Raw genomic sequence first — 25,497 nt, forward strand, 5'->3', positions numbered from 1 at the left:
ATACTGCACCATGTGTGCAATATACAAGCATTTTAAAACAATATTTACACCTCAAGGAATGATAACATCAAATGTAATGCAATTCTGATGCTGCCATATAATAATAATAATCATCATCATCATTAAGCCATTTCCAGCCAAGGGGAACAGCCACTACCCAGCCATGTCTATATACAGCACAGACTTTAGTGAGAGTATAATAATAAAAATCTTCCCAGTTAAATTTTAGAGACATTTTTAAATTCTTATGTTTTGTAATTATGTAACTATACAGAAGTTATAAAGTGGCAAAAAGTACATTTCAAAGACATTTTAATGGAAACATTTTTATTTTGAAAGGTATTAATTATCGTTCTTAATTAAACAGGGAAGATCTTGTACGTTTTTGATATCTCACAGGATGCAGGTTATGCAGGGAGAAACTCAAATGTGACCAGATACAGCTGTACACAGCCAGGCTTACATTAACGATATTGCTAAAATATGCGGGATATCGCTAAAATTACAAATAATTAGAACGTCAAGTCAAACTGAAAGTTGTTAATTCAACACAAACATATTCAGAAGGAAACAAAGAACAGACAACTTTCACAGCCTCCAGGAATCTACAGTGTCATATTAGCTGCTTATTAACGTGTAATCGTTTACTTTAAATCGTCTCCATGGATACACAGCCTAGCATTTGATCTAAAAAAACAGGCCGACGAGCTCATGTCACACCGCAGATGATAACAGGAATCGACCGCAGAACAAAGGGATGTACATGAAATGGCCGACAGTATTCATGATACACAGATGTCCGTAGATCCTCGTCGTCAAAGGGAACACGTACGGAGAACATCAAAGGCTCTATTGAATGACAAATGTCATGTAAGAATACCTGAGCAAAATGGCGGCATAGATGACGAACGGGACGCCAAACCCCTTGAGACCCTCTAACATTTTAGTGGCTAGAAAATTATCGAAGGAAAGGGGAACCTTTAGAAAAACTGTCGAGCTGCCTCAGCAATGAGTTCAAACCTGGGTCTGAGTTCCTGCACGGAGCTGAGCGGGAAACTGAGGTCGTCCACAGTGCCTGCCACCTTCAACTGAAATGTCACAAGGCAGCTGGCAGCATCGTTAGCATGTGTGGAACAAAGGCTCATGTTAAAGCACCTTCACAGCTGGCAGTATGTAATGCCCCCACCCCAGGAAATTACGGGAGACACACCGCATCTGTATGGTGCCCAAAACTGAGCCCATTACCTTGTTGGAAATATTCTGGAATTCTCAAACACTTTAACTACAAAACTGAATGGATCCATCTACTTCCAAAGGCGATGGAGCAACTGACAGAGAAATATTGTTCTTACGAGAATTCTGACAATTTTTAAAATTTTTGTACCCAAATTGATGTATTCACATGGTAGCAAAGTGGCCAGATTTCACACTCCATTACAGATACCCCTTTGTCCATTTTATCTGCATTCCCCATTTAAGAATATATTTAAGAATGCTGTTAATCATCTATGACCCATTAGCTTTGGCACACTGCATTCAACAAATTTAATTAGTACCTTGAATGTTTTTGGAGGAAGACACAGGGATGCTACAACTTTGAGAAACCCCTTGGTAATTTACCTTGAGAAAATGATGCATATTTCCTTTCATAATACTATCCATGGACACAATTTGATCCATTCAAAATTTTATTTTAGTGTTATGGATGGATGGATAGATAAAAATCTGTGGCTGATTCCGTAATACGCATAAGCAAAGCATTTTAATATTTTCCCACCCACTCTTGTGTGTTACAAATGATCTTTTCTGCAGTTTTTGGTGTCTTGTATGAGGATAAAAGTGATATTTGAATATTTCACGCTCATCGTCGTGTGTCGTGACCAACCTCCACAACGCCATCCTTGATAAATCCCAATTAAATAAGGCATACAAGTCTGGCTGTATCTGATTAATTGAAGGGAGGAAGGCCACTTCACTACCTAATAGCCTGTTTCAGTAATTAGATTCGTCTCTGACATCCTGTTCTTTTCCAACGTTCCCTGTCCCGAAAAGGACAGGACAAATTTTGAATATTATATATACATATATATATATATTTATATATATGTATATTTAGTGACATCATATTTCTACGAAGCCAGGCTGTCCTGTCAAATGCAATATACATTTCAATAGCTCTAAATAAAAAAATACATCAGACCCAAACAGCAGAGTAAGAGATGGCAGCAGACAGCTGAATGCCAAATATAAACTTTAGCAAAAGGCTAATGTGAAACTATAGGCTGTGATTCAGTCAACCTTACCGAACATATGGGGTTTCCCATTGTGACAGTGGGTTCAGAATAATAAACAGCACACCGGAGGGAAGATCAGCATGAGAGTGAAGGCACACTTCGTTACGTTGGGCAATTTGCATATTTCGCCATCAACTGTAAATATATGTCGTCTCATTGGTGGACTGAGTGTGGGCCAACTCTAACTGGGCTTCTGCTTGTCGTGCTGTGTCATGGTTTCTGAGCGTCCGCCAAAGCAGGGGCAACCTTGAGCAGAATCACAGTTCTGCATCCATATGCTTTTTCGCAGGGGGAGAACTTTCCAGAACGCTTGGGAATGACATCCCATGTGAGGCGCCCTTCAGGCCCATGCTTCTCCATGATGACAGGCTGCTGTTCACCCTATTGATGGAGCTACCTTTGTGCTGCTCCTGAACAAATAAATCCTCCTCTGTTTGCACTCTAAAGGCAAAGATTTACCCTCTGGCTCAAAGGAGGGCGTGTATGTCAAAGCATTGAGTAATGAGTTATTATTTGGATAAAAAGGTTATCGCTGTCCGCTGTCATGGGCTGTTATGCCATTGAGGGTGTCCCAAGCTATGTTCTATGCCTCCTGGTATAGTGTACAGCCTAACTGTTACCCTGGATAAGACACCAGAATGGATAAAGGCTATCGCTTGCTAATGTTTGTTCAACCAAAAGCCACACATCACTCCAGAGATTCAGCGCCTGTCAGTTACATGTGTAAGTCATATTGCCATCATCGGCAGTCACAATCACATGCGGCCAAGACAGAATCATTTCCTCCCGTTTAAAGGAGGACCTCACAATTAAAATCAGATTGAGCCATTACAAAAGGCACGGCTGATTACACCGCGTTACTGAAGCTTACATCACAGTCCTCGGTGATCAGATTAAATCTGTTTACAAGGACTTGTATTACAGGCCAAAAAATTGAATAAAATCCAGCTCTCCCACATTGCATGTTAGCTGGAATTAGTGAGAGACTGTAACCTTTTTTAATTAAAAAAAAAAGACTGACTACAGGAAGGCTAACTCCACCTTGAACGAAGCAAAAGTCTTTGTTTATTAGGATGGAGCGGCTCACGGAGCACGTCCGGAATGTCAACTCCCGTCTGAAGCAGCGGCAGACGGCTTCTCCAGGGCTGTTTCATAAAGTGACAGGACACATTTCTCCTGATTTGCCTGGCAAGGTAATTGTTTTTCCAAGCCTGCCAGCATCTAATCCAGCCCTAAATGGGCGACATGATGGAGGCTAAAATTGATCAAATGCATCTTTGGACAGACCAGGCATTCATAATAGTTTTTTTCTGAGCAACAAATGAAAAATGATCAACAAAACTGGCTGCCTAAAATACTATTATAACTATTAAAATGTTAAATACTTTTTCTCAGTTCGTGATGCATAGGAAAGACTGGAAGGACATCTTACAGCAGATGGCACTTAAAACAATGCAACACACAAAGAAAAGGTCTTATTTTAACACAACAAGCAACAACTACACAAAGCCCCATTGTTTCCTTACAACAAATGATTCCATAAAGGTAAACGTTCATACCAGCTTTTGGTTTCAGAAATCCGGGAGAAATTCAATTTAATGTCAACTTAATTAGAAAAACAAAAACGCTAGAGCAGTGTTCGCCAGCATGTTGATCGTGAGCTACTAGAAGCTCGCTTGGAGCCAGCGAGTCGTCCGCGTAACGCTTTTTAGAAAGCGCATCGGTTGTGTTAATTTTGTGTTAAGTTTTTTCTCCCCTCTTTTTAAAATTAATTTGCTGCAATGTGCTGCAGAGTGGACGAGAAAGTTGAAGTAATTTTACCGCTGCCACACCCCCACCTGGCCAACAACTTTTACAATATTTTTTTACTTCCAAAGTCGGGGGAGGGCAACTGAACGACCTTTTCCGTCGCCTTCCCAGTGGTCAGAGGCACAATTTTGTTTTATATGGTTACAATTGCTGCTAAATAATAAACGAGGACTGCCCGGACTGCCAAAGAGAGGCCACCGCGCACACACCCGCATCCGCCCGCTGCGACCGCCTCTCAGTCTAGCGGCTTTCAGCGCAGCGTCCCTGGCCCGGCTGCGGCCTTTCTGACTTTTTGTTTATATGCATGAGCGCTCCATCAAGGAGATGCGGCCCTCCTTGGCCTCCCTGCAGAAATCTGTTAAGATTTCAGGGGCTGTTGCCATAGAGACTGTATTCATACAGTCAGGTGGCGGTTGGGCAAAATAGCCACAGATTCTGCAGCAAGGGGAGCTCGTTTATAAATTAGCAGCACATTTTAAGCATTGCTTTGCACGGTTGGCTTCTCGCCTCACCGTAGCCATCGGAGCTTCTGAAGCATCCACCTGCCCTATCCTTCTGGTCACTCCAAGTATCCAAAAAATGCGACACGAAAGCAGTCATTCGCTGGCTTCTTCGTATGCACTTAAAATGTATGAGGAACTTTCAGAATGCATCCCAGTGCAGTGAAAAAAGAAGGTAATATTCCTGTACGTGAAGCATAAATGCACAAAAATGGACACATCTTAAAACCCATCTTTGAATCTTGACTCAAAGGAATATGAGAAAAATAATGGTTAAAGTCTTTTTTATATTATTACTATATTTCTTCTGACAAACATCTCTCTGTTTTTATAATAACGGTCAGGTTGGTAACAAATATCCCATACACAAATGTTACAGGAAGCGTTGCTTGACCTAGAAGTTAACTGCGGCTTCCGTACTAAGCTAGATTCCCTTCCTTGAAGTTTGGATAAAGCCTTCAAATGTTACATTCGTAGCATTCCATTTGTAATACAAGAATCAGTAGATTAATGACACGAACCACAGGGTGAAAGGTAACTGCTTCAATTCTGTGAGACACATTGCCTTCATTCAGTTGAACCGCAGTGCCCCCTACCGTGCGATTTCTAAAGTACAGTATTTGGCAGTTTGTTACATAGACCGAAATAAACTAAAACTAATATTGACGATTCCCAAAATAAAGGATAATATTTCTTGATTTACATTTGGAGGCATTTTACCCAGAAACAAAAATCTTGGAAAACACGGACGCGATAAATCACCTCTAAACAAGCCTAAATTTGTTGAAATTAGAATACACTATAAGGCTTAAAGTTACCTTTCGTCATTTTTATTAACATGGCATCCAGTCCAAACCTGACATACACAGAAGTCAGAGGAAGTTGAAAATCACCTTCTTAAATGTTAAAACCATCTACCAGCCAAACGTTGTGCTTTTTTTTGGCGTTTTATTTTTCAAGTAGATTTTATTGATTGTATAGCCCTACAATGCAAGATTAATTTTCACGTGGTTCTTTCACGTGGTTAATTACTTGGGCTTATTGTCAGTGTGACCTTTTGATGATTTTGAAATGCTTTTTTACCAGTCATTCTGTAGTTTTGGTGTGATTTGCTGCTGTTTTTGGGAGCCTCTCAAGACCCCGAGCCCAGGCGTCGGCCTCACAGAGGGAGCGTACTAAAGGCGGACGGTCTGGTGGTCCTTTGCTGTCGACGGGTTGGTCGGGTTTAATTAGGGCTGTGCGTGTTTGTGGTGCACGACTCTGGCCGACAACCATTAACGTATTCAAAGAAAAGGTCTGATATATTTAGTAGCGAAATGCTTTTAAAACCAATCTGGTTTATTTGAAAGCGGATTATGTCTGACAGTACAAAGCTTTGGAAACGGGTACATTGACTTAAAGTCCGAATATAACGGAGCCAGTTTTACTTTAAACTGAAATAAGAGATTAAGACGGACCTTAAATGAAATACCATACATTTATTTTGTTTAATTTTTAAGAACGAACACAAGCCTGATGTGGGCTTTATATTAGACCTCTTAATACATCTGTAGGCATCAAGGAATAGATTAACATGTACAATTTTTAACAAACACAACACAAATAATTTATCACTGTTTATTACATTCATTTTGGTTGAGTGGATGACATACATATTTTACTTTATATAAATATATACAAATGCATTTTCTCCCAATAAAGTATACGTTTTCTTCTGGTGAATGCGTTTATTTCAACCTCACTGGCAACCTAAACAGTACAAGTATACTTCCTGTTCTGATAAACACTCCAACATCTCATAAAAAATATATGACAATAAATATGTATCATACTCAGTGTTTGAATACATCCATAAATGTCTTCTTAATTCCAGACTCGAGGCACAGCAGTACAGCTAATAAAGACATGATAGAGTACTGCTGGGAAGGTGTTTCATATAGCATATATATCCCGGTCCTGTGCTCGCAGTTTGACCACAGCATACTAGTACCACATTTACTTAACAGGTTAGCTGCACCTTACCCGTCTTTACTCTGTACAGTCTGTGTCACCTGCAGCAGAATGCTAAACTTGTTATTTCTGTACTAACTACTGGAAATGTTCCAATCATTGGTTTGCTGTAGGTGGCACATTTTTACAATTGTTAGATCCGTCTGAATTTAACAGTATGGCTGGTATTACAGAAATCAGTACTGACTCAATGTGCAATGTAACTGCATATAAAATGGCATTGATCCTGATTATGTAATTCCCTGGATGGACACTGGAGCCCGTATTGATATATGTAATGGAGGAAATACTGATTTTTTTTTTCATACAGCTCATTTACACAATACCGTACTAACATCTTATTAAACTCATACATTATTTTGCTTTGATTAGGATCTGGATTCATGTAGAATATACAAAATATTTTAATTGCTATGTAGTGCAGAGAAAATCACTTTGAATTTTAAAATGTATTAAAAACTTACAAAGCGATACATTTCACATTCTGTAGCGTACACCTGTTCACTGAGATGAAAAAATATTTGTCTTAAATATTATGAATGGAAATACAGGTGTTTGAAAGTTTCCTAATACTACAAGCCCTGGTATCTCCAGTTTGAAAGATATCCAAACACTGATTTTAAATGTTTGGCAAAAATATATACAGCACTTGCGACATAATTAAAACTGCACCATTAAAAAATACCATATAAAAATGCACAATAGCATTATATGCTTAAAACACTTTAAAATTTAGCACACCCCTTATATCTTTAACACCACAAAGTGGCTGGCACAGAAAATCAAAAGTGCATTTTGTCAGTGTACACACATCACGGACACGTGATACAGGAAATCAACAGGGCATGATGTCACTCAGTGTACACGCTTCAAGTCACCTGATACACACGACAAATCGGGAGGCTATTTTGTTACACAAACGTCCTTGTGATTTTCTGATATCCAGAAACAGCACTAAAGCAATCAAATACTAAATAAATGCTTACAACATGCATATAACCAATCGCACGCCTTATGTAGTCATCATTTTTAAAAACCATTTAGTTACTTTAAAATTTTGTTTTTTTCAGCCACTCTCAGTAATTGTTCTTTTTTAAAATATCTTTGTTCTCTCCATTTTGTTTCAATTTCATAAAAAACAACATATAAAGTAAACAGCAAATAAATAGCAGACAATCTGTCCCGCAGAGGCTGCTGATTGGCCTGTTTACACCCACACAGGTTTACTGGGATCTGCTCTGGGTTCTCAGGTGTGTCACTGGGTGTGGACCTCAGCTTCGGGTCTTGGTATGAGTAGTCTGGATGAGAGGAAGCACCCTTGCCCCAAAGCAGTGGAATACACTTTGGTGCTGAGGGGAGAGCCAAACGGAGAGGCAGGGGTAAGGCTGCCGCTTTCTTGAGCAAACATGAGCTTTTTGGACTCTACATGACGACGGTGGTCTGGACTGACGTGACTGATCCATATGCTTGTCTTGCTGCTTTCCTTCTCCGGGTGTTGAGGAGAATTGTAGCCTCCCCTGGAGTGAGAGTCGTGATTGTCAGCCGGACAAGGGGCGGACACCTCCAGCCCCAGTGCTGGGTCTGCCGCATGGCGACCAGCAGCAGTTCGGACCCTGTCAATATGTCGGTCCTGGATCGGGTTCTGAGAATAAGCCGGTCTGCTCTGGGTTTTTTGCCCACTCTTACTGTTATTATCTTCAGTCCACCACTTGTCCGGCACCTTGCTTTTGGCGGGGGGGGACCATTCTTCAGTCCGAACTGAACTCCTTTGTGGTGACTGGAATTGTGGAAGGCGGTGCAGTGGAGACCCGGATGGCAGTTTTGGCGGTGAAGCCGGCCTGCTCCTCTGACTGTGCCTCTCTACCTTTTTGGCCATGGGGACATTAAGATCAGAGGGCTGACTCCTACAGTTACTCCTTATCGATGGCAGCATGTCATCCTTTTTCTTGGATGTCAGACCTACGGGTTTTTCACTATCCAGTTTACCACACAGCCGCAAGACCTCCATATAGTCCAGGTCATCGGGTGGCAGTGGGTTTGTGTTGTTGCACTGTAAGGTAAAATGGGCTTTAGACTTCATCCAGGCACTATTCTGCATTTTAATGCTGCTGCGCTCCTTGGGGTCCCAGGTCGCACGGACAGCTGGCCCTCTTGACTCCAGCACAGGAGGTATGTCCCGGCTTATGAAGCTGTGTTCTCTTCTGACAGGAAAGGTATCATGTGAAGGACAATAATCTGCAGCCTTTTCTGGGGCCGCGTTGGATCGATAGGGCTGGTAGTGATACTGAACTCTCCCGTTCTCAAACGACGGCTGCAGCTTTGTGATGTGGAAGGGCGACTGGCAAGATTTCTCGAAGGACGCGCATGGGTTGACTGGCAGCCAGAACTGTGGTGTCTCTGTTGGAAATTTTGCTTGCACAGCCGCCACCTTGGGGAGCATTGTAGGAGCTGCATGAAGAGAGCGGACCCGGCGGATGGCGGGGTGTGTTGTGACTCCACTGCCAGTCCTGAGCACCGGACTGTCGTACACGGTGGAAGGGAGTTCCAACTGCCGAGGGTCTCGAAACTTTATGGAATGGTGGAAGGACCTGAGCCTGAGTTTATCGTCAGGGCTGAGGATGTAAAGGTTATGAGGGTCAGTTTTAGAAGCATAGGAAGCGTGTAAGGGGATGTTCTCAGGTTGGCTCTGGCAGACCTTGGGGGAACTCCTGGTGGGAGAAGACTGCTTGTTGTAGTTTAGCTTCCCAGCAGGTTGTGGAGGACATTGGGAAGGGGAAGGCAGGTTGCACAGCGGCAACATAGGCTGAGTGAAGGTCTCTCCGGCCCTGAATGGGGAAACACTGAGGAGACACCTGGGCTCTGCAGGGATGAATGCAGAGTTAGCACTCTTGCTTTGGGCTGAGGGAATTGGAGGTGTGGTCTCATAGCCATTCCGCGGGGAAGAGGGTTCAGCAATAGGGGGATTATGCTTTAGGGTGTTCCAGGGCTCTTGCACTGGGCAAACTCTGTTACACACTCCTTGGGCAGGGGAAATTCTCACTTGATGCTCCGTCGGTGTTGCTGATTTGTCCTCAAACTCTGAGTGCGTGAGAGAGAGTGGGTTTATATTCCGCTGCATCTGGAGATAAAATTACACAAAACAAGAAGAGTTTGGAGCATGTGAAGCAGATGTTTTCCAAGTAGCGGACTTACTGACAGTGTGCCTGTTTTGAGGTCACTCACCTTTAGGTTTAGCTGTTGCACTTCACCTGCCTCCTTTGTAGGCGTAAGCAAAGATGATTTGACGACTGAGACAAGTTCCTGACCTTCTACAGGAACTTGATTCACTGTAGGTTCCCTATCAACTGGATGTTCTTGACCCATTGAAGATTCTTGTCTAACTACAGAGATGTTACTTTGTTCTACCACAGGTTCTTGGCTGACTGCAAAGACACGGACCTTCAGAGGTTCTTTTCCCATTCCAAAGACATGGCTGGTTGCGGGCTCTTGGCCTGTAGCTGGGACTTGTGTCTTTGTGGATTGTGTCCTCTCTGATACGCCATGTGTGGGCAGAACACGGGCTAGTGGTCGTTGTGTAAAATGAGGCAAGACAGTGCTGGCATTTGTACCTCTGGATCTGTTGATTATTGACTGTGAGCGCAGATTTGCTACCATAGACAGCCCCCCTCCAGGGTTGGTGGCTGAGGGAAAGGAGTAGGAGGCTTCTGTAGAAGCTATGTTTCTCTTAGCCACCTCAGCAGGCCTCTGGGGCTGTAGGGTGGGTGGGAATGACCAATCCCGGGTGTCAGGCGGTGCGTGTTGTCGGGGTGGAGGCATGGCCATAGGGGTATCGGTCGGCCGGTTCTGAGATTGGACCAGAGTTGTAGCTTGCATGTGGGCTGCACCCTTTGGAAGGGGTGGGGGAGGGAGGAGGGTTACTGGGCCAACAAGAGCAGGGCCTTGTGGGAGGTCCAGAGCTATATCTCCTGGGGAGGGACAAAACAATGGCATGAGGGCAAGGACACTGAGGACAGGGACTGGAAAGGTAGGCTGAGCAGAGGCCAAAAGGGAGAGGACTGCCTGGTGCCCGGTCACACTGTTCCATCTCAATTTTCTAAACTCACCTGACCCATCCCAAGTTGACTATAGCCCTTCTAAAAGATATTTTATTATGCATCACATTGTAGAGCAAAATGAAGTCTTCCTTGTAACACATCACATTGTTTAGATTACTTTAAGGCCAAAGCCTTCCAGATATAAGTCCATTTCCCCACATCACTTCCATGATTGATACTAATGAATAGGAAAGTTAACTTTTTAGCCGGTAATCCGGGGCCAACCGGGCTGAGTAAGAGACGCTCCAGCTGAGGCTACCGGGCTTGCTGCCTAGCACCGGCACTGCTAAACCACTGACCTGGTTGATTCTGCCAGCAGGGGGGCGCATAGTTCTGGTTGCAGGTGACTGGTGGATTCTGGGAGGGGGTGGGGACTCTGTCCTCACTATGCTGGCTCTCCTCACTCGAACGCAGAACGCCAGGGCTCAAGGCCGCCCGGGCCGAGGTCAAGGCAGGACAAGTAATCTGCCCGCTCTGGCTCTCAGAGGCCTGATCGATTTGGGATCGGGCCTTGGGCTCCGAGGCACCCTGAAGGGGGGACCTGAGGGTTTGCCGGATTCCTTCACGGGGAGAATCCGATGACTGTTGGGTAAGGGGCAGATTTGGGTCTGGGCTGCAGTCCAGGGACAGCAGGGGGCTAGCATGTCCTGGGGGAGAGGACGAGAATAGTTCAGAGCTGCTGGTACTGCCCATGCTTCTTGAGGGGCGTGGACTGAGTGTGCTAAACTGGAAGGACATGGGGTCAAAGTCCAGGGAGCCCACACTCATGTCGGGGAGGATGAGGTCGACATCATCAGTGAAGCAGGGGGAAGAGATGAGGACAGGCACCGTTATGGGGCCCTTACTGGCGTCATTCTGGCCCTGGGTAGTGCTGTTGTAGGTGCTGAATAAGGCGGAGGGGGCGTCGCTGCTGGAGCGGGGCCTTCGGGATCGAAACTCCCCTGAAGTTCCTGGGACAAAAACTCTGGGTAAAACTGACAGCCGATGAGGCACAGAACACCCCCCCTGCCAAACACACACAGCATCACCGTTACCTTCTGTGCCCTGGAGTGAGGTCAGCGACTCCTCACTTCTAGCAGATCGCAAAGAGCCCCTGTCCGCTCTGCCCCCTACAGGCCAAAGAGGAGTAAGCAAGTTGCCATTTCCTATTCTGTATTCTAATGCTCATATGTAATACGATTAACTTCATAATAACTTTATGAAGGGGAAAAGTCCATGCTGTGACAGGTGCTGGTTAAAGCCCCAGGAAAGGGTTTTGTTTTTGTACCCTTGAGAAAGGCACTTAGCCTGAATTGTAGAAGATGGATGGAATAATAATAGAATAGTTTAATTTTCTCATAGCTCTAATAGTAGGGAGTATACGGTAACTGACATGAGTCTGTTTACTGCTATATGCAGCTGTGTGAATATGGATTAGCATGTATATGCCGGCTAGGCAGCCATACTCTCACCACTATGTTCCAGTCCCTTTGTCTGGGCAGGCATGCTGGGATTGCGGCGCGGCTTCCGCCGTCCTGCCTGCGACTTCCCCAGAGAGAAGAAGGCTCGCCAGCCACCCACGGGGGACATCTTGAGCTTACTGGAGGACCTCTTCCTGTATGGATGATTGCAGAAGCAGAAGCGCTGTGTTGTCTGGCAGCTGTATGTGGTCCGCAGCAGCACAGGCAAGCAGCAAGGTTGTAAGGTTCTACCTCTCAGTGGGAAGCTCGATGACGGTGTGAAACTTGCCCTGCAGGGCTCCCGGGCCGTCTCCCACTTCAATGTACTGGCTGCCCTCCAGGTCAGGGGAGTTCATCTGGACCTGTGTCCGGGCCTGGGCTTCTTCCAGCGTCAGAAGCTTACTGGACGGGGACGACACCAACAAGGACTTGGGTCGGGACAAGGAGCCCTGACCTATGGAAGGACAGAGAAGCGGATTGTTTTTTTTTTTTGGACACGAGGCACATGTACGTGCGCCCTGACACGGTCGGACCGGTGTGCACCTGCGCCTTCACGGATGACGGAGCTCAGCTTGGAGCTGAAGAGCGAGTCCACGTGGTTCAGGATGAACTCCATCACCACGGACTGGATGCGGACCTCCATGAAGGCCGCCGTGCCCCCGAAACAGGCCGACTCGATCTGCTTGGACCTGGGCAGGGCGAGTGTGACGCTAGTTCATTACTCCCAGCAGTCGCATGCACAGATGTCCACAAACACATATAGACATACTGGGGGGTGTAAATGCGACCCCTGCTGAGTGTGTGTGTGCAGTTTCCATGTTCCCCCCATGTTGTGCAGATTTTCTCTGGCTTTTCCAGTGTCCTCTCACAGCACACAGCTAGATGAAATGCCACTGCTTAAATTTCCCATCATGCATTTTTTTTCTGTATTTTGTAATGGATGGGCATCCCATCCAAGATGTCCCCCACTGTCTGTGACAGGGTCCGGAATGACACTGTATTGCATAAGCGGCTGGAACATGGATGTGTTACGTGGAGATGTGACTGCAAAGGACCTGAGGAGGTTCGGGGCCCAGACGATGGCCAGGTTTTTGGTGTGCATGTTGGTGACACTGCTGAAGGTCGCCAAATGGGACAGGTGTTTCATGAGAAACTCGAAGGTTCTGCAAAGAAACACAGGAAGTCACTTTTAGTTACCAAAGCCTGCCGGTGTCATCCCATACCTGCCAAACCCTCCCCCCCCCTCTTCTCCAGTTGTGGACGGGTTCTGCAACTAGTGGTTTCAGTTACTGATCTCACACTTACCAGCCATTTAAGACACACCACCACAATGTGAGGTCATTCACAATGTGAGGAGAATTTACTCAGCCTCTCTGTTCTTTTCAAATTAATAGCATTAGAGTTATTACTCAAATGTACGCAAAAAAAAAATCAAAATGTGTGGGTTCGCAGTTCTTGTTTTTGGCCAGCAGAGGGCGCTGCGAGCCAGCACTGACCTGTAATGTGGAGGAGGCAGCTGCTGAATGACATCATGGATTTTAATGAGACGCTCCTCATCTGTGGCTGCAGTCACAGCATCCTGCAGATGAGCAGGTGAGTCAGACATCGTGAGACCTGGGGTGTCTGAATCAGCCGGAATCTGTCTTCATTCTTTGCTCAGATTGTCTCCACAGTAATTACTTACATATTTCTCTATAGAAACATATTTGTACATTTTGTATGAATTATATTTGCATTTTTATGTTGTTTATGAAACGTGAGATAATATACAGAATATACAGCAATCCCAGCATACAGTGTGAGCTGGGGATAAGCAAAATTCCCAGAATGCAGTGCACGCAGTCCATGAGCGCGGCTTACGGAGAACTTGTGATAAAGCTGATAGGTGAGAAGTGGGTTGGGCAGTTCGCGGAAGTAGAGCTTGCACAGGGAGCCCACGCAGTGGATGTCCTGGAGATACACATCCTTAGTCAGGTCCGGAATCTGCTCCGAGTCAAACTCATGCCTTAATTCAGAGGAGGGACAAACACACACAAACACAGTGAGGTCACACAGGCAGCTCCAAAGTCACACTTGCAATATACATTAATGGACTTGTTTACAGCCTTTGTCGACCTTTGACACCCCACACCTTAGTTGAAACCACGGAGTGCAGTGGACTTGCTATTCCGTCCCACAGACTCCAGCTCCACCCACGCTAGCATTTGAATAATGCATGTAGTGTAGTTCCACGTACCAAAATCCATACAGTCGTGTGTTACTTAACAACAGGGATATTTTCTGATAAATACGTCATTAGGTGATTTTGCAGTTGTGAGAACTGCAATTCTAAAATTGTTTGCTTTTGCTATTCTTCCATTTAGCTATTAAAATACCACATGCATTACGGCAATGAAAGAAATATTGCATTGTCACTTTAAAATGAACACTTACACGTTAATGTGTACGCTTTTCACTGCCCTAATTTTAATGCACAAGGAACGTATATTGATATAAATGGCACTGTATTTTTTGAAAATATATCCACATATCATGAAAAGTCGCTATACTGCCCAGCCCTGTCCTCAGTGGTGCAAGCCTGGCATTGTCTTGGCGAAAGGTCAAGTCTGCAAGTCCTACCGCAGCTTCTGGATGTTGGAGGCAATTCCAGATAGCCGGTATATTCCATCGACCACGCCGTGCTTCTCTATGAACTCCGTGCAGCTCTTCAGTACCTGGGGTACTGAAAGAGGGAAAATCCCGCAGGGTCTAGGTTTTGGGTAAATGTATAGGACGTGAGGCCAGTTCTCTGGCTGTCATTACTGTGGTTACGGTGGTTGTCTTAATCACGGCGAAAGCACACTTACCATCCTGGCCCGAGTTGAGCAGGTGCTCCCCCAGGTCGCAGCCAAACACCCTTTCCCGAAGGATTCCCCTCTGCTTCAGCTTCTGCTTGCTGGGTCGCGACTTCATGAAGCTGCGTAGGAATGTGATGATCTTCCCGTGCTTCTTACACACTGGTGGATGCCGACAGGGGTGGCAGCCAGCGAGAGACATGCGATAGCTCAATCAGGACAACGCAGAGCATCGCTAGCTTGCCATTACTACGGTACACCTCAGTCATTTTACTGCTTTTCACACAGGCTCACAGACACACCAAAAGCAATGAGAATGATAGTTAGTACAGCTGACTTTGACTTAAATTATGTCCTGAACTAAAAACAGTGGCAGACCAGAATAGCTCAGATCAGATTTTAGCAAATCTGAGGATCAGTTTAAAACTGCTAATTTTCCTTGAAAGAAATATATGAGTTGCCATAAGCCTTTGAGACACATTTTATGAGTATCGAGACACGCTGCACACTGTTTATGAGCCAGTATCTGCCAGCAAGGAGGAAGTACCTGGTTTTGGCACAGCACTGGTGACGGACTGAGGGAGTTTGTCGTTTATCAGTTCCACACACTCACTGGGGAAAAAGCCCACCTGCACACAATAGGGGAGACCATAGTGAGTAGAGGCATGATGACATAATGCCTATTTAGCATTGTAGCCCTTGGGTGGTCCAACGAAGAACTTCGCAAGAAAGCTCCCAGGCAATGATATCACAATGGAAGGCTAGTAGAAGAATGATAATGATTCAGACACTACCAGAATGCATAAGTCATGAGTCCCACCGCAGAGCAGATTTATGGCACAGGCTTCACCGTGCAGCTATTTTATGATGTGGGTCCTACAGTGCAGCTGCTTTGTAGAATGAACCCCACAGTGAAACCACTTTATGAAATGGGTCCCATGGAGGAGCTGCTTTATACGATGAGTCCCACGGCGGAGATGCTTTATATCGTAGAGTCCCACGGCGGAGCTACTTTATGACACGGCTGCCTATTAAGATGTCATGCCTTTCAGTAAAGGAGGACCCAAGGAGCTGAAAGTCTACTCAGTACTATATGGTACTAGACTGCATACTTTAAATATTCTTTTAGCAGCCATATCTTCAATAAATGAATGGCAGACCTCATGAAGTCGGGGAGGTTACATATTGAAAATGGTAGGTGATATGTGGTGATATTTATACCCGAAGGTGATCATGTATTGTTAAGCCTAGTTAATGAATTATTAGAAATACTACTCTTCAAGGGTGAAAGGTCCTCAACGGCAGGAATGATTCTGAGATATAAAGTATGACAGTACATGACAGTTTACAGATCACAGGAGGTTATGGAGCAGCTTCTGTAGTCTCAAACAATGCTGTCAAATCACAGTATAGTGTTTCGCACAGGTTTCAAAACCACAAAAAAACAAAAGGTCCCTATTCAGGATGATAAGCATATGTTCAGTGTGCAAACAACATTAATCCATTGTAATGTCTGCAAATGTGAACAGCATTAAACCTGTTTAGCATACGCAAATATTACTAACAATAACCCTGTTTAACATATGCAAACTGTATGTTACTGTTGCTTATTTAAAGTTACATAATTTAAAATAATTTGGGATTAAGTTATTGCAAGCAAAACATAACAAAACCAAAGCTTACTTAAAACATCACAACCAAAAACTAAATGTGCATTTTATATATTTCTTTTGATATACTGTAGCAGCTCTATTATCTCAGAAGCTAAAATATAAATATATTAGAAACCATAATGTATGCAGTGATCCCACAAACGGAAGAACCACATGGAGTGTGAACCCAGACGCTTACTCCATGGAGAACCCCGAGGCTGAACAACTGAGAAAGACCAAACAGTGGCTATTCGTGTCCTTACCCTTCCTGTCATAGTTCTTCTAATCTGATCCTTCACAGGCAACAACAGATGGATACATCAGTCCAGTGTTAGCAGATGAGATCTTATGCTCTGTGGACGCCATGAGTCCAGGCTGGTGTGGCTCTCTCACGGCAATGCTACATGTGCTCCTACCTCAGACCCTTTCTACCTGTGCCATGCCAGTCCAGGCTGTTAAGGAAAACAGTGCCGCCTAGTGGGCACAGAATACTGGAACATAGTGTACCTTTAATCTGACAAAGAATCTAGTAATGATGCATCGGTCACAGAGAAATGGGGTGATAACCAATAAAAAGCTCTCTTACATTCACAGAGAAATGGGGTGATAACCAATAAAAAGCTCTCTTACATTCACAGAGAAATGGGGTGATAACCAATAAAAAGCTCTCTTACATTCACAGAGAAATGGGGTGATAGCCAATAAAAAGCTCTCTTACATTCACAGAGAAATGGGGTGATAACCAATAAAAAGCTCTCTTACATTCACAGAGAAATGGGGTGATAGCCAATAAAAAGCTCTCTTACATTCACAGAGAAATGGGGTGATAACCAATAAAAAGCTCTCTTACATTCACAAAGAAATTCCAAGATAAGACCAATACGAGCACTGACAGATAAAAGAAATTTAAATCAGTCTGGTCTGGAAAGGCAAAGGAATTGTCTGATGGTTTAATTAGGCGGGAATGGCAGAATTTTTATTTTCTGGATTTATGGGGGACAGAGAGGAACATGTACAATACAATATAAAAAGTAAAATCATTTTGGTGGACAAGATAAGCAGAACAGGCCCCAAACTTTTGAACATGATAGAACACAGCAAATTTTACTTACTAACAAGGGTCAGGGGTACAAATCAACACAATTAACTTGGGAAATAAACAAAACAAACTCTTTTACATTCACAGAGAAATGTAATGATACCAACAGGACCAAGAAGAAGTCCTGTTACATTCACACAGAAATTGCATGATAACAGAGCCAATAGGAAGTCCTGTTACATTCACACAGAAATGGGATGATAACAGAGCCAATAGGAAGTCCTGTTACATTCACACAGAAATAGGACAATAACAGAGCCAATAGGAAGTCCTGTTACATTCACACAGAAATGGGATGATAACAGAGCCAATAGGAAGTCCTGTTACATTCACACAGAAATTGGATGATAACAGAGCCAATAGGAAGTCCTGTTACATTCACACAGAAATGGGATGATAACAGAGCCAATAGGAAGTCCTGTTATATTCACACAGAAATGGGACGATAACAGAGCCAATAGGAAGTCCTGTTACATTCACACAGAAATGGGATGATAACAGAGCCAACAGGAAGTCCTGTTACATTCTCACCAAAATGAAATGCAAACAGGATCAATAATAATCCACAGGTTACATGCTTTTTGTTTCACCTGAAAGCCGTGCTTTCCTCTCCACCAAGTAGTGTCCTCCTTTGGGGGCATGTCAATTACAGACACCATGTCTCCTACCTGAAAAAGAGATTTTGTCAGTTCTCTCCAGTTTTTTTACACAGTTCTGTACTATATTTTAAACTAAGCATACAAGTAAACCCCAGTTTGATATTTTTCACCTGAGCCTAGCCAATCACCTCAAAGGATAGCTCATCGGCCGCCTGGGCGCTGTATCGCTTGATGACGTGTGCAGCAGCAATGGCAGGAACGTTAATGGAGGACTCATCATGCCCCAGAAGATGGTTCCCTTTGTTATCAATCTGGGAACAAAATTACATTAACCTTGATGGCTGGTAGGACACATAACAAAATGCTGTCCCCCTAGTGGATAACAGGAGGTGTTTTACGATGGTTTTTGCTCATTTGGCTGTAGAAAAAGATTGGATACAGTCTACTTGGTGCCCACTGGGCAGCCTTTGACACCTCACTGTGTGTTCCTTGGCTGGTAACCACAGTTAACCCATAAAGCTGGGGCAGTTAGCAAATTGTTAGCGAAATTGCTGCCTTAAAATATCATTGTGACAGAGTAGTACAAGTAAGGTATGAGAGAAAGTCAGAATCAACAGATATATGTGGAGAAAAATAAGACAAGAAAATAGGGTGGGTGTACCTCCATCCACGTCAGTGCGGGTCCACAGTTAATTTTGTTGTCAGCGATCGCCGACAGCCGTGAAAGATAGGCAATCAACATCTGGAAAACTGCCTGGAAGGGAAAAGGACAAAGACAGGCAGAAAAACAAAATGCTTATCATAAGCCAAAAAATGGCCATCTGAGTACAGAGAGAGACAATGTACTACGTGGGAACTAGGGCCCTTTCCAGCATGCAGGACAAAGCATCAGTGTACAACGAAGCAGATAGAAAATGTCAGTTCAGAACACACAGTGCCCCTGAGCCCGAAGTTCAGGAGAAATGACACAGAGGAATGTCCACAAAGCCCCCATTACTGCAAGATATCATTACAGTTTAATTATAAACCTCTAACCCATTATAGCGCAGGCAGAAATCCCCTTCTCTGTGTACAGACAACAAATATGAAGTTTCAGTTTCCCCAGCAAATAAAGATCAGAGGCACACAGCTCAGTCTCTTACAACCAGAGTCCAAAATACACTCATCCCCGTAAACATCCAGTGAGCCGATGACTCACTGGATAAAAGCACTAAATGATAAATGGTCCACATCGAGTATTACACAACGTCCACAGAGCATCAACAATTCAATTTTATGATGCTGAAAAGCTTCTGTATACACTGGTAAACGTGAATAAACACTAGTTCCTAGTACGATAATAATCAACTTTTTATATATTGTTGTTATAACTATATAACTATGGGAGGTACTGCAGTTCTCTCTGAATGCAGAGAAAAATTCTTGGTTCTCAGTCTGTGTATCTCATTTGTTGCACCTCCTGGTGGTTCTATGTAAAACTTTCTGCACCTACATAGGCAACAGAACATTGCAGATAAATGTAAAAAACATCAGATTTCAGTATTAAATATTAGAAAACTTCAAGGTGTGTGTATATATGTGTGTGTCTGAGAGTGTGTGTGTGGGTGGGGGGGGGGGGGTTGCATAGATCACATTTGGGGACCAAAATGCGAAGTGCGGTACCCAAAATGCGGTAAAACCTGAAACTTCCTTCCTTTTGGGGACACTTCTTCAGGTCCCCATTTGGATAACCTGAACTTTATAAAAATCTGTGAATGCAATCAAAAAAGTAAAAGTGCCAAAAGTCTTGTATTTTGATTGGTTACTTATGGTTAAGGTTGGGGCTGGGTGGGGGTTAAGGGTGTCATGATCGGGATTAGGGTTTTTCCCATAGAAATGGATGGACGGTCCCCATTTAGATAGGAAGACCAACTTGTGTGCGTGTGTGTGTGCGTGTGTGTTTGCACAGATCACATTTCGGAACCAAAATATCACCGGTGTGGCAAAACCTGAAACTTATTTCAAGTCCCGATTTGGATGACCTCAATTTTATAAAAATATGTGAATGCAGTCAAAAAAGTAAGAATGCGAGAAGTCTTGTATTTCGTTTTGGTTAATTGAGGTTAAAGTCAGGCCTGGGTCGGGATTAAGGATGCAACATGACTTCTTAGCTGCCCACCCTGTCGCGGTTCGTGGTTTTCCCCTCTTCGGACCTCTCTCACAGAGTACCCACCACGGCTGACCGTCAGCACCCCACAAACACTGCCGTTTACGACATTCTCTGACCTTGCTGTCTGGCAATATTGATTTAGCCCGTGTCACTCAGATCTCCACCCTGTCCATTTCTCCTGCATTCAACACGTCGACTATGAGAGCCCAATGTCAGCTTACTGTCTAATACATCCCAGACCTTGACATGCCCCTTTTTTACTACATAATCAACATTATTCACTTCACATGGTGGTGTCAAATTTTAGCTGATTGGTGTACGTATGGGTATGTGTGTCTGTGTGTGTGTGTGCGTGCATGTCTGTCTGTCTGCATCTGTGTGCGTGTCTGTCTGTCTGTGTGTGTCTGTCTGTCTGTGTCTGTGTGTGACCGTGTGTAAGAGGATGTGCACTTCTGTGTGTGTCTGTGTGTGTCTGTGTGTATGTGTGTGTCTGTGTGTGTGTGTGTGTCTATATTGTTATATCAGATGGACTGTGATCTGATCACTAGAAATATAAATAATTTTATGATGTCAGTGCTAACTAAACACAAAAGAAATATCACATTTTTAACCTCGATATACTTGCTTTTATTTCTTTGTTTACTGAACTATGGCTTTTAAGCCTTTTTTGATAAGTAGAGTAGGTGTGTTTGACGCATCTGAGAAGTTTTGGCCACATTATTTCATGTCTGTTTAGCAGTGTGAAGTACTTTAACGTTCTTACAGTCCTGAAATGAATCCCAATGTTTTCTAGACAACACAGATTTCTGTTGGCTATCTTCCTGCCTGCCGCACACCAGTGACGGGGATACCTGTGCAGGGCAGTTACGTACCTCGGGATTGTCCTTCAGGCTGTCCAATCGGGGCAGCTCTGCGAGCTGAGAGAAGTGCCGGTCAAAGATGCATAGGTGGAGGTGTTTGTCAAGGACACGGAAGTCCTCGTAAGTACGCCTCACGACCCAACTGTTACCCTGGAGAATGAGGGTATCCAAGTGAGAGAGCAGATGAAGGGGAGAGGCTGAGCTGGTCAGCGAGCACAAGTCAGACTAAGTGCATGCCAGAGGCTGAGCGAGTCAGGGAGCATGAGTCAGAGTAGTAAAAGGCGAGAGGCTGCGTGACTCAGAGAGCACGAGTCAGAGCGGGTGCAGGCGAGAGGCTGAGCACGAGTCAAGATAACGAGAAAGCAGAAAGCAGAGAGTCAGAGTCAAAACTGTGATGGTTTGTGTTGTTTCTGTGACCTGCCATTTGCTGTGAAGAATAAATCCTCTAACAGTCAGCTAAATATACATCTCATCCTACATCAGCACTAAGCTCAAAATGCAGAGGGCAGAGACCGGGCCGAGAGGGAGTGGATGGAGGCGAGGTGAGGAACGGAGTCGGTCCTACCTGGCAACCGATGTGGACCAGATGCAGCAGCTCCTGCGACTCGAAGCCGTTCCGTACCATTTCCTTCTGCTCATCTGCCAGAGCCAGCTGTAGGCGGAGGGAGGGAATAAGTGAGAAGGACAGCAAGAGAAAAGGTGTGAGAGGATGGGACAGAGGCAGAGCGTGTGGGTGGGAGAGAGAGGTGTTCAGGTAGAGAGAGGTGTTCAGATAGAGAGAGGTGTTCAGGTGCATACATACTGTGAATAATAGAAGGACGCTAACTCAACCCTGCGTTCCAGGGCCCACGGTTATGAGGACAACAGTCTTCAGGAGGTAAATCTCTGCTGTCTGGTACACTCCGCAAAAACATTTATCACTGTCTCTGCTCTTTTTTCACTGCCTGTGGTTAAAAGCCTCAGAGTAAATTGGAGAATATAAATATTTTTATCACACCTCACTCCTGAGTAAAAGAGTTACTCCCAATTCAGGCCTCTCCTGTCTTTTTTTTTTTTTTGGTAGCTGCCCCCAAAGTTCTATCCACATTCTACAAAGAAACACTTTCCCATAATCCCATGCCATTACTGCCCCGTTGCCAGGCAGCAGGAGAAGCTGTGCACGCACCTCCTACGAATGCTCTTCAGCCACACAGCAGGCGTACACACTCTCCCCCCACGCACATACACTTCAGAAGGGGCCGTGCTGACACTGATTCATGTGACGAGACACTGCCCACGGGCTGTGATTACTGGTCTCCCTTCATCACCAGTGTACGGTGACAGATCTGTCTGTACCTCAGCCTCCTTCACAACTGGTCTCACAGAGCGACCAGAGCGTGCTATGGAAGGCTATACCCGTATACAGGTAAGCATAACAGACTATACTCATATTTTAAAGTATAACAGAATATATTTATACTGAGGGAATTATAGCAGAGTACTGTATATCCAAAATAAGAAGAGCATAATGGAGTATATTCATACTGAGGGCCGTACTGGAATATACAGTCATACTATACTATGTACGTAAGTACTAAAAATATGGTATAGTGCAGGAAGGGGATTCTGTATGTACTTTCCATTCTGTTTTCCAATAGAAGTCACCTTTCAGTAGCAGAACTGACCCGTTAAGTGCAGTCAGAAACACAAAGGGCTCATATCTGATGTCATTATTCATCTCCAGGGGGGTCACCGCTGTAGCACCTGCCCCTCTGTCTACTCAGCCGTTCACTGCTTTGCAGACATGGGCATTTTAAAAAAAGTCCCAAAATACAATAGGAAGCCGATGTACTAAGATTAGTATGGGTAGGACATGTGACGTGCTCACGTTGTTAATGCATTTATGATCTTTACCTGCACAGTGCCAAACTCAACATTGTCATAGTGGAAATGGGCACATTCTGCCAGTTTGGGGAAGTGGCCCTTTGTGATAGACAGCCTGAAAAAACACAAGACCCCCCCAATTAGCATTCTTCTGCAGTCTTGAATCACCCAAAGACTAGCAAGACCCACGACAGCCAAGGCAGCTGGAATCACTGACTTTCTCACGGTCTTGACTTTCATGCTGGCTGTGCTGATGCCGGATCGAACGAGAGGTTCATTGGTCAGATCTTCGGATCCGCGTGCCTAAGCATGGAGATTCAGACAATACCAATCAATCCACAGATCCGCATGCCTAGGCATGGAGATTCAGGCAATACCAATCAATCTACGGACAGTGCCAAGCAAGCCCATATTCAGCATCACTGGAAATGCAGGCAGCAAATCAAACAACTAAAGACCAGTGACATTTTTTACCTGTTAGAGATGATGGATAAAACTCTCAATTCTCACAGAATAATATTGCCATTCACTGATATAACAAGCCATACTTGTGCATTAGTAGAATGTGTCTGGGAGGTTTGAGGAAAAAAGAGCGGCGTATAGCTCAGTAAACATCTGACCAGTAATCCAGAGGAAGGTATAGCTGCAGCTGAACACTGGGGGGGGAGGGGTGTAGAAATTAAACTTCTATAGTCTGACACCCCCTGAAAAAGTTCCAATGTATTGTGTTGTGCAACAGACTCTTTAAAACTGACTGTAATCGCAGTCAGCCCATCATCGCCACCTACTGGCCATAGCAAGCATAGCATAGGAACCTACCATGGCACTGATTGTGTCCTCCCAGTCAGATCTCACCCCGGGGTGGATGATCTTGGAGCTTTTTGGTGCCGTGGAATCCTCCCTGGGGGACAAACACGTCAGTGAAGATAACATAAAGTCTCCATCTGTGTGCATCTCTAATTATTCTGGGATTATGGGGGCGGAGCTCCCAGACCTTGGCAGGAGGACGGGAGTTCTACCCACTCTTTCACATCCACTGTAGAAGCTTCCAATGCAAACACTATCAGTGATGCCTCACATTACCCTACACCTTCACACATAACTCCGATGGTATTTTTGTATCAGTGACATTAAACTCCTCAGGATGTGGCATCCTTATTTAGTGGGACACAGGAACGGGAAGCAAGTAGAGCAGGATGCTGTTGGTGTGAAGCTTCTGGATCAAACACATGACAAGCTGTTGTGTGAAAGGTCAGGGGACTCAATGAATGACCTGTCAGGGTTAAGGCTTGACCAGCCACAGCCTGATGTGGGAGTCTTCAGCATGTATAGAGACCGTCCGACTGTCTTACGTTGAAGAAACAATCACCTTTTGAATAACAATTGAAACTGATTTAGTAATGCTCTTCCTGAGAGTAACGTGCAGCTATATACAGATGGTTCGACTCAAATCAGTCAACAATGCCTTCAACAAACGCCCGGAATGATATCAATCGAAGAGGCGAATTATGCAACAAGCACAGCAAAATCCATATTCAGTATTCCCCTTCAAAGGCATGATGGAAAACCAGTATTCATCCTTTTGCAGTTTCCATGACAATTTGCACTCAGCAGACAAGTCATCTCGCAACAACACTGCAACAGCTTAAAACCGAAAAAAATCCCTCTGAGCGCAATTGACGCCTTGCGACCCTAGGGCCGTGTTGGTGGAGTTGTTGGAAGAGGAATCAGTGATAGCACTGCCCACGCTCTGCGGGGCATTTGCAGAGCGCTCGCACATTACTAAATGCATCCAAGCCATTTCATTTCACAGGCAATCGTCAGCCTTAAATCTGACATGTTGAACAGGAAGCTTCCAGAACATTTGCCACCAGTGGGACTATTAGACTACTTGAACAAATGCAATTACTCTAAGGAGCAATGCTAACATCGCACAAATCAAACATTCATGTGACGCCAAGGCCTTGTTGGACAGAAAATTAACAATAATCCCTCATGTGACTGGAAACAGAAGTGTTCATTGCATACTGAGATCTGCAGATCATTCTAACGTGGTCAGAAAGAGCGGGTCATACTAACAAGGTCAAGAACAGACCATGCTAATGATGCTAATGATGCTAACAATGACATGAAGGACAGATCTCTAAGCAGAAATATGGACAACAGTCAATACTGACGATATTTCACTGGTGCATCCACAAATCCAGATCTCAGACACACTGCAGCATAACCAAGCCCTTGAGTCAGCATATGCAACATCACACATTTTCCTGAATTTGTAGCTAAACTACAGAT

The 25,497-nt window shown here is 44.4% G+C and overlaps 1 protein-coding gene across 6 annotated transcripts in view; it reads right to left on the reverse strand.

Moving 5' to 3' along the window:
• Nucleotides 1-6,061: 6,061 nt before the first annotated feature.
• Nucleotides 6,062-25,497, reverse strand: part of arhgap32a (Rho GTPase activating protein 32a) — a 29,355-nt gene continuing 9,919 nt past the window's right edge. For 3 of the 6 annotated variants that reach the window (XM_048980415.1, XM_048980417.1, XM_048980419.1), the window contains exons 3-22: nt 24,022-24,103; nt 23,233-23,505; nt 21,905-21,991; nt 21,352-21,489; nt 18,992-19,084; nt 18,519-18,641; nt 18,322-18,399; nt 15,528-15,609; nt 14,993-15,142; nt 14,766-14,868; nt 14,007-14,151; nt 13,643-13,725; nt 13,202-13,309; nt 12,690-12,835; nt 12,399-12,600; nt 12,159-12,301; nt 11,742-11,816; nt 11,007-11,657; nt 9,836-10,578; nt 6,062-9,731 (exon numbers count right to left, since the gene is read on the reverse strand). In XM_048980415.1, the coding sequence (XP_048836372.1) occupies nt 7,869-9,731; nt 9,836-10,578; nt 11,007-11,657; nt 11,742-11,816; nt 12,159-12,301; nt 12,399-12,600; nt 12,690-12,835; nt 13,202-13,309; nt 13,643-13,725; nt 14,007-14,151; nt 14,766-14,868; nt 14,993-15,142; nt 15,528-15,609; nt 18,322-18,399; nt 18,519-18,641; nt 18,992-19,084; nt 21,352-21,489; nt 21,905-21,991; nt 23,233-23,505; nt 24,022-24,103 (5,368 nt within the window). In that variant the 3' untranslated portion in view covers nt 6,062-7,868. Of the gene's footprint in view, nt 9,732-9,835; nt 10,579-11,006; nt 11,658-11,741; nt 11,817-12,158; nt 12,302-12,398; nt 12,601-12,689; nt 12,836-13,201; nt 13,310-13,642; nt 13,726-14,006; nt 14,152-14,765; nt 14,869-14,992; nt 15,143-15,527; nt 15,610-18,321; nt 18,400-18,518; nt 18,642-18,991; nt 19,085-19,365; nt 19,505-21,351; nt 21,490-21,904; nt 21,992-22,141; nt 23,506-24,021; nt 24,104-25,497 lie in introns of those variants that run through there. The other 3 variants (XM_048980416.1, XM_048980420.1, XM_048980421.1) reach the window with 3 other exon arrangements.

Source organism: Brienomyrus brachyistius, chromosome 17 (genome assembly GCF_023856365.1).
Source record: "Brienomyrus brachyistius isolate T26 chromosome 17, BBRACH_0.4, whole genome shotgun sequence".
Lineage (NCBI taxonomy): Eukaryota > Metazoa > Chordata > Actinopteri > Osteoglossiformes > Mormyridae > Brienomyrus > Brienomyrus brachyistius.